A 14,274-nucleotide genomic window follows, 5' to 3' on the forward strand; every position below is an offset into this window, starting at 1 on the left:
TCTGATTTTTTTCTTTCTTTTTTTCCTCTTTTTTTTTTTCTTTCTTTCTTTTTTTTTTTTTTTTTTTTTTTTTTTTCTTAAAAAAAAAAAAAATATTCAAGCACCCAGGCGATGGACGTGTCCTGCAATTTAACTACTTTCAAATTCTTTGTTCGGGTCCCACCGGGGCTCTATTGTCACCCTATTGAGAGAGCTTATTGCCAAGTCAAGCCTGAGCGAATTGAGACACGCACGGGAGGAGCCCCGGGGGCTGGGAGCGGGATCCGGGGGCTGCTCGGCCCGGGGGGACCCCGGCCCAGCCCCGAGGGAGCGGGCACGGAGCGGGGCCGGGGCTGGGGGCAGCCCCCGGGCCGGGAAAAGCGGCACCGATCCCACAGGAGCCGCAGCCGCCGGAGCCACCCCGGCCCCGCAGAGCCCCGGGATGGGGCAGCCCCGGCCCCGCAGAGCCCCCAGCCCGGGATGGGGCAGCCCCGGCCCCGCAGAGCCCCGGGATGGGGCAGCCCCGGCCCCGCAGAGCCCCGAGCCCGGGATGGGGCAGCCCCGGCCCGCAGAGCCCCCAGCCCGCCATGGGGCAGCCCCGGGAACGTGCCAGCCCCGGGATGGGGCTCCTCTGAAGCCCCAAAACGTCCCCCTGGCTCAGGTACCGCCGCTGCGGGCAGGAGAGGGACTTACCTCGGATGCCCGCGGTGCCGCCAGCTTCGCTCCTTCGCTGGTTCTCCCTTAATCCCGAAAAGGAGGGTCCTCTTCTCCTCTCATCCCACCCCCGGCCCCTCCAGCTCGGAGCCGGCTCCCGCCTGTCTCCCGTCGCCCTTTTCAGCGCTCACTTTGGGAGCTCCGGGCTCGCTTCCCCAGCAGGGGAAGAGCGGCATGTTGGGGTGCTTTTCTTTTCTCTTCTCTTTTCCTTCCCTCTCTCCCGACTCCTCCCCAGCCTGGAGAAGGGGTTGCGAGCTGAAATAGGGGGGTACGAGCTCCACGGAAGGGTTATTTGAGGAGAAAAAAAAAAAAAGAGAGCTGAAAGAGCAGTGCCGGGCACGGATTCCCACGTAAGCCCACACGTCACCTATAAAAATTGCCCGTTTCTCCCGTTTCTTGGCTCCGGGGGGGCAGCCGAGACATCTCTACCTGTGCAGGGAGGAGGTGAAACCCCGTTAAAAGCGGCACCCCGTAAAAACCCTCCTGCTCCAGCTGGGAGGGGAAAGCAGAGCCGGGAGATGCTGGAAGGCAGGGGCCGCCTCTCTGCATCATCACCCTCTGCCCCGTGGTGATGTTCGGCCGCCCTCTGCTCCCCCAAAACACCCACCTGGAGCCCTCCTCAGCCTCCCCGTGCGGGGAGAGAAGGAGCTTTAGGGGACTCCACGCCGATGGCACGGGAAGGGCCGCGGCGGGGACAGGGGACACTGCGGCCATCACTTCCCTGTTCCTGCCGTGACCAGCGGCGTCCCCGCCGTGTCCCGGGGGAAGAGGAAGCCCTTGACCCCTGGCCCCGGGGGCAGCGGGGTTAAACAAAGTCCCACCGCCCCATTATCCGACAGACAGCGCTGAGCTCCCGCCGGGGACTGGGGGCTACAAGGAGCTGGTTGAGAAGTCGCAGCTCCCGCCGCCGGTACCGGACCCCGACGGGGCGCACCGGGATGGGGAGGCTTCTCTGACAGACAGACAGAAAATAAAATAATAATAATAATAATAATTAGGGAATTAAAAAAAAAAAAAGGACCAAAAAAAACCCTACTCCACACACCTCAGTCTGACTTATGCATTGCATCCAGCTCTGCTGAAACGGCGGATTTTTGAGGTTATTTCGGGTTGTTCACAGTGGTGACTTTTTTTTTTTTTTTTTTTTTTTTTTTTTTTTTTTTTTTTAATAGTGGTGCGTGCCTTGCCGACCCTTCCTGCCCGCACTGGGGTGAGGCACAGGCGGCCCCGGCCCTGCAGGACAAGGCAGCGGAGCTCGTTGTCGTGAACCCTCCCCAGAGCGCTGCGAGAAACACTTAGAGGAGAATTTATTTTTTCTATTTACTCTTGGGGGAGAGGAGGAATTTTTTTGATGGGGCGGGTTTGGATTTTTTAGAATTTAATTTTTTTGCGAACACGATTAAAAAAAAAAAAAAAAAAAAAAAAAAGGAGATAAAAGATGTCAAATAAGAGAAATCGGCGTTAACACAATGCATCGGAGGGGAGAACAAGTGCACCCGGGTCCTTTCCTGGAGCCATCCCGCTCTTCCCTTCACTCCAGGGCAGCTCGTGGCTCTCCCATCCCGGTCAGAGCCTTGGAGCATCCCCAGCCCCGCCGAGCTCCCGCAGGAGGAGCAGGAAACCCGGAGTCCCCGCTCTGGAGGTGGCCGAGGACAGGGAACCCCTGAGCTCCCGGCGGGCTCGGGCAAAGCGGGTTCCTCCCGCTGCTCAGTGAAACCGGGTGAAGCACAACCCTCATATCGAATCTCCAGCTGGGGGGCAGCGGGGACTTTGGGGGGCACCGAGGGGATGGGAAACGCGTTCAGAGCCGCAGAACCCTGCACTGCGCCCTGTCTGTGTGTGTGTGCGCGTTCCTCGCATCCCACACCGCTCCCGTGCTGGCTCTGCCTGTTCGGAGGGCGGAGGGCAGCGGTTCTGACCCTCCATCCCCCCGATCCCGCACCGCGAGGGGAGGACGATGAGGAGCTGGAGGGTTGGAGAGGAGGCGCACCCCGGGTCTGGAGTTCCGCAGGGGCCCGGAGGGGCGAAGGGCAGTCGCGGTGCCCCTGCCCGGTGCCGCACGTACCGCGGGGAGCGGGACGGGACCCGAGCGGTGTCCGCGCCCCGACGGCCCCGGGGGCCCGGCCCGGTCCAGCCCAGCCCAGCCCAGCCCAGCCCGGCCCGGCCCGGCCCGGCCCGGCCGGGCCAACAGCGACGGGGCCGCAGCGCCACCTGGCGGCCCGGCCCGCCCAGGCCCGGCACGGCCCGGCCCGGCAATACCAGCGCGGGGCTGGGCTGGGCTCTGCCAGGAGCCACCGGCCCGGCCAGAACAGCTCCTGCGGCGTCCGGGGAGCCTGCACACACCTGTCCGCACCTGGGCACCTCCCATTTCCCTTCCTTGTCAGCCTACATCCCATTCCTAGCACCCTACATCCTTACCTTGCAGTTCATGTCCTGGCACCCTAATTCCTAGCACCCTGCATTCCCTGCCCTGCATCCTATATCCCATTCCCTTCACTTGTGGCCTTTCCCCTGCACATCCCTCCCTGCACCCCACATCCATACCTTGCACTCTACAATTTGTTGTACATCCCATTCCTTGCACCCTATATTCCCCGCCTTCCATCCCTGCATCTCTGGCCTTTTCCCTGCCTGCAACCTACATCCCCCATTCCTTGCACCCAACACCCATTCCCAGCACCCTACATCCCACTTCTTGAACCCATGGCCTTTCCCTACACCCCATTCCCTGCACTCTACACCCCATTCCCTTGCACCCTACATCCCGTCCCCTTCACCGTACATTCCTTGCACCCTACACCCTCTTGCCTGCACCCTACAGTCCATTATCCCGCACCCTGTGCTCACGCTCGGCTCTTCACCCACTGCTCCATCCCCAACCCATCCACGAGGCTTGAGGCTTTCAGGGTGACAAGGATCAGCGCGGTGCGTGCTGGCGCCGCCACCCTGAGCATCCCAGCCGCCTCCCGCGCCCCGCCTCCTTCCTCGGGCCGGTTTCACTCACGAGCAAAAGGCGCACCGTGAGCGCGGTGAACCCGGTACCGGGGCCGCGGGAGCCCCGGCACGGGCGGGAGGAGCAAAATAGCGAGCGCCAGCACCCAGCTCTCGGTGCGACCGCGGCAGGACTCGAACCTGCAATCTTCTGATCCGAAGTCAGACGCCTTATCCATTAGGCCACGCGGCCACCTCCACTCCCGCCATCCCGCGTGTGTTACTGAGGGAATCCCGGCGGGCCGGACCATGCGCGGGAGGGGGGCGGGACGGGACGGGACGTCACCGCGGCCGGAAGCTCCCCCGGGCGCCCCGGTTTGGATCTGCCCGCCGCTCCAGGCCCTGCGGCGCCTGCGGGACCAGGTGGGACCGGGGGGATTTGGGGGGAAACATCTGTATGGGGAAACATCTGTATGGGGGAACATCTGTATGGGGGAACATCTGTATGGGGGACACGGCTGTATTGGGGGCACGGGGTTATGGGGGAAAACATCTGTATGGGGAAAACATCTGTATGAGAGAAAACATCTGTATGAGAGAATACATCCGTATGGGGACACAGCTATATGGGGGGCACGCCTGCCTGGGAGCACAGCTGCACAGAGCAGTGCGTGACTGTCCAGGACACGGCGGGGCTGGTGCTCAGTGCTGAGCTCACCCCTCGCCTTTTCTCCCCCGCAGCTCCAGCTGCCCGTGCCGGGCACATCCCGGGGCACATCCCGGGGCACATCCCGGGGCACATCCCGGGGCAGGAGCACCATGAGACGCGTGTCCTGGATGCGCTCGGTGAGGGGCCGCAGCCCCCCGCCCCGGCGATGCTCGTCCGGCTCCTCGGCCAGCCGCCCCCTGCCGCAGGAGCCGGGCCAGGAGCCGGGCCAGGAGCAGAGCCAGCGGCGCATGAACCCCCTCAACATCCAGATGCTGTCCCGGAGCCTCCACGAGCAGATCTTCCGCGGGGCCCGGGTGCGGTACTCGGCGGAGGATGTGCAGCGGAGCGTGCGGCACCTGCAGCGCCACGAGCTGTGGGGCAGGGAGACCTCCACCCTGCCCGACGTGCGGCTGCGCCTGCCCCGCATGTACGGGGACAACATCGACCAGCACTTTCGCCTCCTGGCGCAGAAGCAGAGCTTGCCCTACCTGGAGGCGGCCAACGAGCTGCTGCGCTGTGAGCTGCCCCCGCTGCCCGGGCACTGGGCCTGGGAGCCGGGCTGGACCCGCTACGGCCCCGGGGGGCGAGCGGAGCCCGTGGACTTCCCCCAGGAGCGGGCGCTGGTGTTCGACGTGGAGGTGTGCGTGGCTGATGGGCACTGCCCCACCCTGGCCGTGGCCGTGTCCCCACACGCCTGGTGAGATGTGGTGACAGTGGTGACACTGGGGTCACGGCAGGGATGGGGGGCACACGGTTTTGAGAGGATGGGGGTGGTCCTGAGTGGGGATTCTTCATGCAATCCACTGCTGGCTTGCAGGGAAGGCACAGCAAAGCCCCAGAGTGTGGCTTGGGGATGGGGCGGGGTGTGCTGCTTAGCAAACACAGCAGTCCCTGGGGTTGGTCTCTGGGGTTGGTCACCTGCTTGCCCCCCCATGGCCCTGTGGGTGCTTTGTGACAGCTGTGGGTGCCCCGTGTCCCCTGCAGGTACTCGTGGTGCAGCAGGAGGCTGCTGGAGCAGCGTTACTCCTGGTCCAGCCACCTCACCCTGGCTGACCTCATTCCCATGGAGAGCCCAGCAGGTGCCAGCTGTGCCAGCAAACAGGACTGGATGGAGAGAATAGTGGTGGGACACAATGTGGCCTTTGACCGGGCCTTCATCAAGGAGCAGTACCTTATCCAGGTAATCCACTGAGCCTTTGCTTTGTACTGGCAGTTTCTTATCCAGATAGTCATTTGCACTGGGTCTTGAGAGTTATTTTGACATATGCTGTCCTGCACAGGTACCCCAGGCTTGTGTTCACTTTTTCTTGCAGAAAAGGTTGAGGCTGAATCACTTTAGAGGAAAATATTCTTGCACCCTATAGGGGTGCTAGAGGCTGCAGGGTGGCAGCTGGGGATGTGGCAGGAACCTTTGAACAACTGACAGCCTGCCCTGGGGAGGCTTTTGGCTCTCAAAAGGGGAGTGTGGGAGGCAAAGTTTCCCTTGGCAAAAACAGCTTGAGCAGAGGACTTGCAGCTCCTCCAGCATATCCCAAACCCTCTCTTCTCTCCCACTGTGTTGTGTCCCAGGGCTCCAAGATGCGTTTCCTGGACACCATGAGCATGCACATGGCCATCTCGGGGCTGACGGGCTTCCAGCGCAGCCTCTGGATGGCTGCCAAGCACGGCAAGAGGAAGGGGCTGCAGCAGGTCAAGGAGCACATGAGGAAAACACGCAGCAAGGCAGAGGGGCCGGCGGTGAGTGAGGGGGCTGAGCTGCTGGCAGTGCTGTGGGTGGCAGGGCACCTGTGGGTGTGCTCCTGTGATGGGGTCATTTGCTCCTGCGCTGGCAGAGTGAGAGCTGTTGGAGCAGCTCCACTGAGTGAAGCTCTCCCAGCACAGCTCAGATTAGGTGGCCTTGGTTTAAGCTGGAGCAGCAGCGTCCTTTACTCCTCCTGATCTTGGCTGCAGCTGGTCGTCCTCCCACACTGTCTGACCTCTCCATTGTGCACAGATCACCTCGTGGGACTGGGTGCACGTCAGCAGCATCAACAACCTGGCTGATGTGCACGCGCTCTACGTCGGGGGAGAGCCGCTGGAGAAGGATGCACGGGAGATCTTTGTGAAGGGCACCATGGCTGACATCAGGAGCAACTTCCAGGTACAGCAGGCCACCCCACCATCCTTACAGGCAGCAGGAACTGGAGAGGGGAGCAGGATGGTAGTAGCTGCTGGGGTAGTTTCTATTTTGCTGCCCTTTCTTGCAGCACTGGGTGTGCATGGGGCTGTGACCTGCTCTGTGCCTTGCCCTGTGCTGGCAGAGGGGTGGCTGCTTTGCCTGCTCTCATCTGCTGCTGTCCCCAGGACCTGATGTCATACTGTGCCCATGATGTCCAGGCCACCCATGAGGTGTTTCAAGAGCAGCTTCCACTGTTTATGGAGAGGTGAGAGCTGCCAGGTTCTGGCTGGTGTTGGCTTGGTGGGCAGTGGGGAGGGCCGTGGTCCCTCTGGGTACGAGATGTAGCTTCTCTTGTCCTTATGGTGTCCTGAACTACTTTTCAGGAGGGACTTCGGACCCCTCCTATGTAGGTGGCTGAGGGGTGTGAGCAAGTTTCCTGAGGCAGTCTGGAGCAATACAGTTTTGGGGTTGTTGCACAGGGCAGGCAGAATATACAGGGATCCTTGTGGTTTAAGGGAAGAGCATCGAGGGTTGTATGAGGCTGGGAAACTTTAGATGAAGACAGATTCATAGCTATTGTAGTCTGGTGCTTCTAGGGCCAGTCCCCTCTGGCAGATATCTAATTCCTTGCTGCTTTGGGGTCCAGGTGTCCCCACCCTGTCACGTTTGCAGGGATGCTGGAGATGGGAGTGTCCTACCTGCCAGTCAATGGGAATTGGAAGAGGTACCTGAACGATGCTCAGGGTATTTACGAGGAGCTGCAAAAGGAGATGAAGAAGTCCCTGATGAACCTGGCCAATGATGCCTGCCAGCTTTTACATGAACACAGGTACCACGGGCTGGGGCTGCAGGAAGGAGCTCAGGTGGTCCATGGAGGGCTGTGGGTGGGTGTGAGGGACAGGAGCAAAGCTGTGGTGTGACAATGGTGTGTCATCAGGTACAAGGATGACCCTTGGCTCTGGGATCTTGAATGGGACACACAGGAGTTTAAGCAAAAGAAGAATCCAGGGAAGAAGAAGAAAGGTCAGGATGGGAACAGCCAGGTCTCCCCAGCAGCAGTGGATGCAGAAGAGTCAGCACAGGAGTGGCAGGAGGGTGAGCACAGGTGAACCCTGGGGATGAGGGATGCTCCAGGGCTGCCTTCCCAGGGGTGCCCAGACAAAGGGTTTGTTGGTGCTGCAGGGTGATTCATTGCTGGCTTATGTCCCATGCTGCTGCATGTACTGGGAGACTGGTTTGATGTCCCTGTGCCCAGGAGGGTGGCACAGAGGGCCCTTTGCAAGCCAGTTCTCCTTGCCCCACCAGACCCTGGTCCCCCCAGTGAGGAAGAGGAGCTGAAGGTCTCTGCCAGCCAGCTCTCTCTGGAGCGCCTGAAGGAGACGGTCACACTGCAGCCCAAGAGACTCCAGCACCTGCCAGGCCACCCGGGGTGAGTTGGGGACCCTGTGTGTCCCCAGGGTTCTCCCTGCACTTTCTGACCCTTCCCTGCTGCTCCCCAGCTGGTACCGCAAGCTGTGCCCACGCCTGGAGGAGGAGGGCTGGGTGCCTGGCCCCAGCCTCATCAGCCTGCAGATGAGAGTGACCCCAAAGCTGATGCGCCTGGCCTGGGATGGCTTCCCCCTCCATTACTCTGAAAAACATGGCTGGGGATACCTGGTGCCAGGACGGCAGGACAATTTGCCAGCAGCCCCCCTAGAGACCGATGGCCCCTCCTGCCCACACAGGTGAGAGGGATGTAATGGGGTGCTGGGCTGGGACCTGCCCCACGGGGGTATTTGGGAGCTCTCTGGCACCCTGGTGTTCTGCCCAGGTGCTGCCCCAGAGCCTTGGGCCCTGCTGTGGGTGTTTCAGCCCTGCCCTCTCTTCTGCCAGGGTGATTGAGAACTTGTACAGGCAGCACTGCCTGGAGAAGGGCAAGGAGCAGCCCCCGGGGAGGGAGGCAGCTATAGAGGATGAGCTGCTGGTGATGGACAACAGCACGATTTGGCAGAAGGTGAAGGAGGCGATGGAGGGTTCCCTGTTGGGAGGGAGGTGTGGGGCTGTGCTGCTTCTTCTGTGCATGCAGTAACCAGCCCTGTGTGCAGCTCCAGGGGCTGCAAGTAAGAAATTCCCTTTAATAAAGGTTACTGGAGGATTGGTGTTTGATCTGGCCTCCCCACGGTCCTTCTCTGCTGCAGGTGGAGGAGCTGAGCCGGATTGAGGTGGATCCAGAGGAGAAAACAAGCAAAGCACACCAGAGCCTGGTGCTGGTAAGGGGGGCTTCCTGTGGATTGGGGTGGTGGATTGGTCTCTCTTTCCTTAATTTCCCCCCTCCTGCCATGCCTGAAAATGTTCTTGGCATTGCCTCACTTTGCTGGTTGCAGGAGGAGATGGAAGAGCTGAAATGTGCAGAGACAAGGAGCCAGCCCTCGTTCCACCATGGCAATGGTCCCTACAACGATGTCAACATCCCTGGGTGCTGGTTCTTCAAGCTGCCTCACAAGGCAAGCTGGGGCTCCTGGGGCTCTTCCTGGCCACACACTACTGCTGGGACCTGCATGATCTCACCCCATGGGGTTGGGTGGGGGAAATCCATCTCTGTAGCTGGGACAGGAGGCTGCACAGAGCTTTGCTGATGCAGAGTGATGGCTTGCTGAGCCCTGACACCTCTTTTGCTGCTAAAGGATGGGAACGATAACAACGTGGGAAGCCCTTTTGCCAAGGATTTCCTGCCCCAGATGGAGGATGGCACCCTGCGGGCTGCTGTGGGCCGCACCCACGGGACAAGAGCCCTGGAGATCAACAAAATGATCTCGTTTTGGAGGAATGCTCACAAGCGGATCAGGTGAGCAGCTGCTTTCATGGTGATAACCCCTGTGGGTGGGGCTGTGTTGAGACAGGGAAGTTCATGTGGATGCACGGGGCCTGGGAATCTCACCTGCCATGTGTCCCCTCAGTTCCCAGATGGTGGTGTGGCTGAAGAGAGGGGAGCTGCCTCGTGTGGTGACCAAGTACGGTACCCAAATCTGGACTGTCGTTCCCTTTACCCCGCGCCAGGAGGGCTCTTGCAGGGTGATGCTCATCCTTGCCTCTGTCCCAGGCATCCTGACTATAACGAGGAGGATGATTACGGAGCCATCCTGCCGCAGGTGGTGACTGCAGGCACTGTCACCCGCCGGGCAGTGGAGCCCACCTGGCTGACAGCCAGCAACGCCCGGGTATGGCCACACTTGGATCCCCGTGGGACTGTTCTGGGGCTCCCTCTGTTTTGGACTGATGGGAGCTCTCAGTTTGGGTTGGAGTAGGAGCTGGATATAGATGCTGGAATTTGGGGTAGCAGGGCCAGAGCTGGGGTCCTCTTGCTAATGTGCTTTCATATGGGAGAAGGGAAATGGTCGGCAGAGGCTCTGGAGCTTCAAGATGTGATGGAAGGGGAAGAAAACACCAATGTACCAGTTTCTATCTTTTCTCAAGCTCCTCTTCTTCTCTGCTGGAGTAACCAAGTGGGTGATGCTCCACATGGGTCATACCTGGTTTTGACATTGAGAGCAAAACTTAGGGGCACACGGAGTGTGGTGCCAGCACTCTGTGGCTGTGGGAGACAGGCTGCTCCTGTGCCATGGAGGAGGAGAGGGATTGGCTCACCTGGGCATCATGTCCTGCAGGCTGACCGAGTGGGCAGCGAGCTGAAAGCCATGGTCCAGGTGCCACCTGGTTACTCCCTGGTGGGAGCAGACGTGGACTCCCAGGAGCTCTGGATCGCCGCCGTGCTGGGCGAGGCGCAGTTCGCCGGCATACACGGTGAGCCAGGGGAGCGGCTTTGCAGGACGGGGGATGATCCCCCACCCTCATCCTGATCCCAACCTCTGCTCCCCTCCCACAGGCTGCACGGCCTTTGGCTGGATGACTCTGCAGGGCAAGAAGAGCAACGGCACGGACCTGCACAGCAAGACGGCCGCCACCGTGGGCATCAGCCGGGAGCACGCCAAGGTCTTCAACTACGGGCGCATCTACGGGGCGGGGCAGCCCTTTGCCGAGCGGCTGCTGATGCAGTTCAACCACCGGCTGACGCAGCAGCAGGCGAGGGAGAAGGCCCAGCAGATGTACGCCGTCACCAAGGGCATCCGCAGGTGGGTGCTGCTGCCCGGGACAGTGCCGACAGGGCTGGTGGCAGCGTGCCACAGGAGCTGGGTGACTCGCTCTCCCCTCCAGGTTTCATCTCTCTGACGAGGGAGAGTGGCTGGTGACGAAGCTGGACCTGGCTGTGGACAGGGCGGAGGATGGATCGGTGTCGGGCCAGGATGTGCAGCGGCTCCAGAGGGAAGCCATGAAGAGGTGAGATGGTCTGACCCTGCACGGCTCTGTGGCAGCGGGGTGTGAGGCAGAGAGGGCTGCAGCCTGATGGGCAGTGGGCAGAGAAGGGAGGTGGGGCTGGATAGTCTTGGTCCTCCCTTCCTGCTCCTCCAGGGCCAAGAAGGTTTGATGTGGGGGCTGTCAGCCTCCCCCACTTTGCCAGTGAACAGTTAGCAGGGTCTCGTCCTGCTCCCCAAACCAGGAGGGAGTGTTGGAGGGTCTGAAACAGTGACCTGCAGCCCCCTCCCACCAGTAAACCTCCCCTCTGCCCCACAGGTCCCGGAACGGGAAGAAATGGAATGTGGTGGAACAGAAAGTGTGGGCTGGAGGCACCGAGTCCGAGATGTTCAACAAGCTGGAAAGCATTGCCTTATCCCCCTCCCCACAGACCCCAGTGCTGGGCTGTCACATCAGCAGGGCCCTGGAGCCTGCCATGGTCAAGGGAGAGGTAAGGATGCTGCTCTTGGCTGCCGAGATTTTAGCTTTGCTTATCTATTCCAAAATGAGTACCTAATGTTCAGCCTCTCTTAGATTGCTGGAGACCCACTAGGCTTTTGTAGCCATTCAGGAAACCCTTTGTGCCTTTATCTCCATGCCATCAAGAACACCCAACCACCCTGAGTTTAACAGATCTCTCCCAGGAGCTGTCCTTTGTGGGTACCATGCCCTTGGCTGCAGTGCTCTCTAACTGTCCATCTCTTTGCTTTCACCAGTTTGTGACCAGCAGAGTGAACTGGGTGGTGCAGAGCTCAGCTGTTGACTACCTGCACCTCATGCTGGTGGCCATGAAGTGGCTGTTTGAGGAGTTTGACATCAACGGGCGCTTCTGTATCAGCATCCACGACGAGGTGCGGTACCTGGTGCAGCACCAGGATCGCTACCGGGCAGCCCTGGCCCTGCAGATCACCAACCTCCTCACCAGGTGAGCTCTGATGGCTCTGGTGTCTCCTGGGGAGGAGCAGCAGTGACTCTGGAGTGGGACAGGCAAGCCCCAGAGGTTGGGGTTGGCTTTGCCTACAGCAAGCTGGTGCCCTTCTGCTCAGGGCAAGTTAGCAGTACTGGAGCCTGCAGTTCCTTCATGTGTGACTCAGGTGCCTATAAATGGAGCTCAGCTTTGATTTCCAAGGATAATGTGCTGGCAAGAGGGGGATATCATCAGCTTTTGGCCCTGCAGGGATTGGGCCAGTCACTGCTGGGATGCCAGTGCATCACTTCCTGCTCTCTTCAGGTCTGCAGCTGTCACATGGCAGCAGCCTTTGGGCTTGGTTGAGGAGCTGGGAGCCTGAAACTGTCCCATCCCTCATCCCCTGCTGCCTTCAGGGCACAGCAAGGGGCATGGCTCATCTCTGCTGTGAGCACCAGCACTGTCACCCCTCCCACAGTGTGGGGTGTTCCTGCTGCTTCTCTGCCCCATGCAAAACTAAGCTCAGCCTAGAAAGCTCCTGCCCTCCAAGGGCTCCTCTTGATCCAGCTCTGGCACAGCCAGCCCCCTCCCAGCACCGTGGGGTATTTGGTTACACAGAAGCTGGCCAAGGTGAGCTGTTTCTCCTGTGTGGAGGCAGGAATGCCACAAACAGCCTTTCTGCAGCCGCAGCAGGGACAGGCACCCTGACGTTCCTGCCTTTGTGCTGGCTCCTGCAGGCACAGAGCTTCCTGCTGGGAAAATCCTGCATCTGCTCTGCCTGCCAGGGAGGATTAGCCAGCAGTGAGGGGCTGGATTCTTCCCTTTTCCCGAGGAGGCTCCTTTACTTGCAAGGAGGCACCATTACTGCTCCTCCCATGCCCACTTTAGCAATACTTGACCCTCCTGCTATCCAGTACTTAGAAAGTACCTTGTCCCCCACCTGCTGAGTGATGTGGGTGCATAATACCCTGTGAGGTGTGCTGGCCAGTGTTTGGTAAATGTGGCTGACTGGAACTGGGTGTGACAAGGCCAAGGGTGATATCCAGCACTGTCCCACCTGCTTTCTTGTTCTCCAGGTGCATGTTTGCCTACAAACTGGGCCTCCAGGATCTGCCACAGTCAGTGGCTTTCTTCAGTGCAGTGGATATTGACCAGTGCTTAAGGAAGGAGGTGACCATGAACTGTGTGACGCCATCAAATCCCATGGGGATGGAGAAGTATGGCATTCCTCAAGGTGAGTGCTGTCTGTGCAAGCTGCCCCCTGCAATCTCCTCTGCATGAGCCTTCCCAGCTTAAGCAGAGCACTTGGCCTCAGCAGTGATTCCCTGAGGGCTCCTTTGTTCACCTCATGGGCCCTTTGGTTCCTCACACATCTGACCTACACGGCACTACCGTGCTGGAGCCTGCCCCTCTTTCCTCAGTGCTTGAGCAGTTTGCGCTGCTGCTTTCTAAATACTTGTGACAGTGATAAGCCAGGCCTGGCCCTGTTCTCCCATGCTTTGTGCCCCTTGGAGGAGCCCTCCTGTGCACTTTTAACACAAACCAAATTTAATTTCTTCTTCTCTGAAAGGAAGCACCTCAACAACCTTGTCTATTTTGCCCTGCAGATCCAAACTTTTCCATCTTTCACTCCTTCCCTGTTCTCCCTTAGCCAAGCACAGCTCTGTTCAGAGAACTGCTCTGGCATTGCTGGGTGCTTCCTCAGCAGTCCCAAGACCTCAAGTCATCCCTATCTGCACTCAATGTAACCCTCTAATTGCTGCAAGCAAACATTTAACTCGTGGCTGGGAAAGCAGCTCCTTCTCACTGTGCAGCAGCTCTTTCCTGGATAAGGGAAGAACCTGCCCTCAGATTTGTTCTCTCAGTCGCTGCATACATAAGATGCTCCACCCTTAATTAACCTTTATTAAGACTCTTACAGGCAAAGTGTGCTTCAGAAATAGGAATTGTGTTCTGTAGGCAAAAAGGGCACTTTTCACCAAGAACAAAGCAAATTAAACAAGTGCATCACAATCAGGGTCAGCAAAAACGTAACAGCAAAACTGTGCAAAACCATTCTGGGCAGAGGAAACGGTGGCCTCTCACTGCTCAGCAGCTGCACACAGCAGCTTCAACTCCAAGGCAGAACAGCTCATGTTCCCAGCTCCCTGCTGGTGCTGGTTTCTGCATTCTCACCACCACCCAAAAGAGAAATTTGAATAAATTTAGAGCTTTCTGGGCTAGATGCTCTAAACTAAAGCAGATCCCAACCATTGCTCTCTTACATTGCACAGTCTGAGTGTACTGCAGGGAACTGACTGTCCCCTTGTCTTCCAGGGGAAGCACTGGATATATATCAGATAATTGAAATAACCAAAGGTTCGCTGGAGAAGCAGTGATGACACCAGAGGACAGGACAATTGTCCAGACCACGTGCCAAAGCCTCCCTGTCCTTTCAGAAGCTGATCTTTTGGCAGGGACTGATCCCAGTTGCTCCCTTTCCATTCTGCTGTAAGAAGGGATGTTCCTGGGGAAGAGTTTGTAGCAGCACATTCAAATAGCAGAGGC

The 14,274-nt window shown here is 59.0% G+C and overlaps 1 protein-coding gene across 1 annotated transcript; it reads left to right on the plus strand.

The window, feature by feature from the left end:
• Window positions 1-3,993: 3,993 nt before the first annotated feature.
• On the plus strand, window positions 3,994-14,156 carry POLG (DNA polymerase gamma, catalytic subunit). The gene is made up of 23 exons (XM_083870585.1): window positions 3,994-4,047; window positions 4,366-5,030; window positions 5,318-5,513; window positions 5,903-6,070; window positions 6,327-6,473; window positions 6,677-6,756; window positions 7,138-7,320; window positions 7,429-7,586; window positions 7,797-7,920; window positions 7,991-8,215; window positions 8,364-8,484; window positions 8,669-8,740; window positions 8,855-8,974; window positions 9,155-9,315; window positions 9,428-9,481; window positions 9,571-9,688; window positions 10,136-10,271; window positions 10,354-10,600; window positions 10,683-10,805; window positions 11,100-11,271; window positions 11,537-11,745; window positions 12,804-12,961; window positions 14,044-14,156. The coding sequence occupies exons 2-23, from the start codon at window positions 4,444-4,446 to the stop codon at window positions 14,103-14,105; spliced, it is 3,621 nt and encodes a 1,206-aa protein (XP_083726711.1). The 5' UTR covers window positions 3,994-4,047; window positions 4,366-4,443; the 3' UTR covers window positions 14,106-14,156.
• Window positions 14,157-14,274: the final 118 nt, after the last annotated feature.

Source organism: Zosterops lateralis (assembly GCF_965231275.1).
Source record: "Zosterops lateralis genome assembly, chromosome: 13".
Lineage (NCBI taxonomy): Eukaryota > Metazoa > Chordata > Aves > Passeriformes > Zosteropidae > Zosterops > Zosterops lateralis.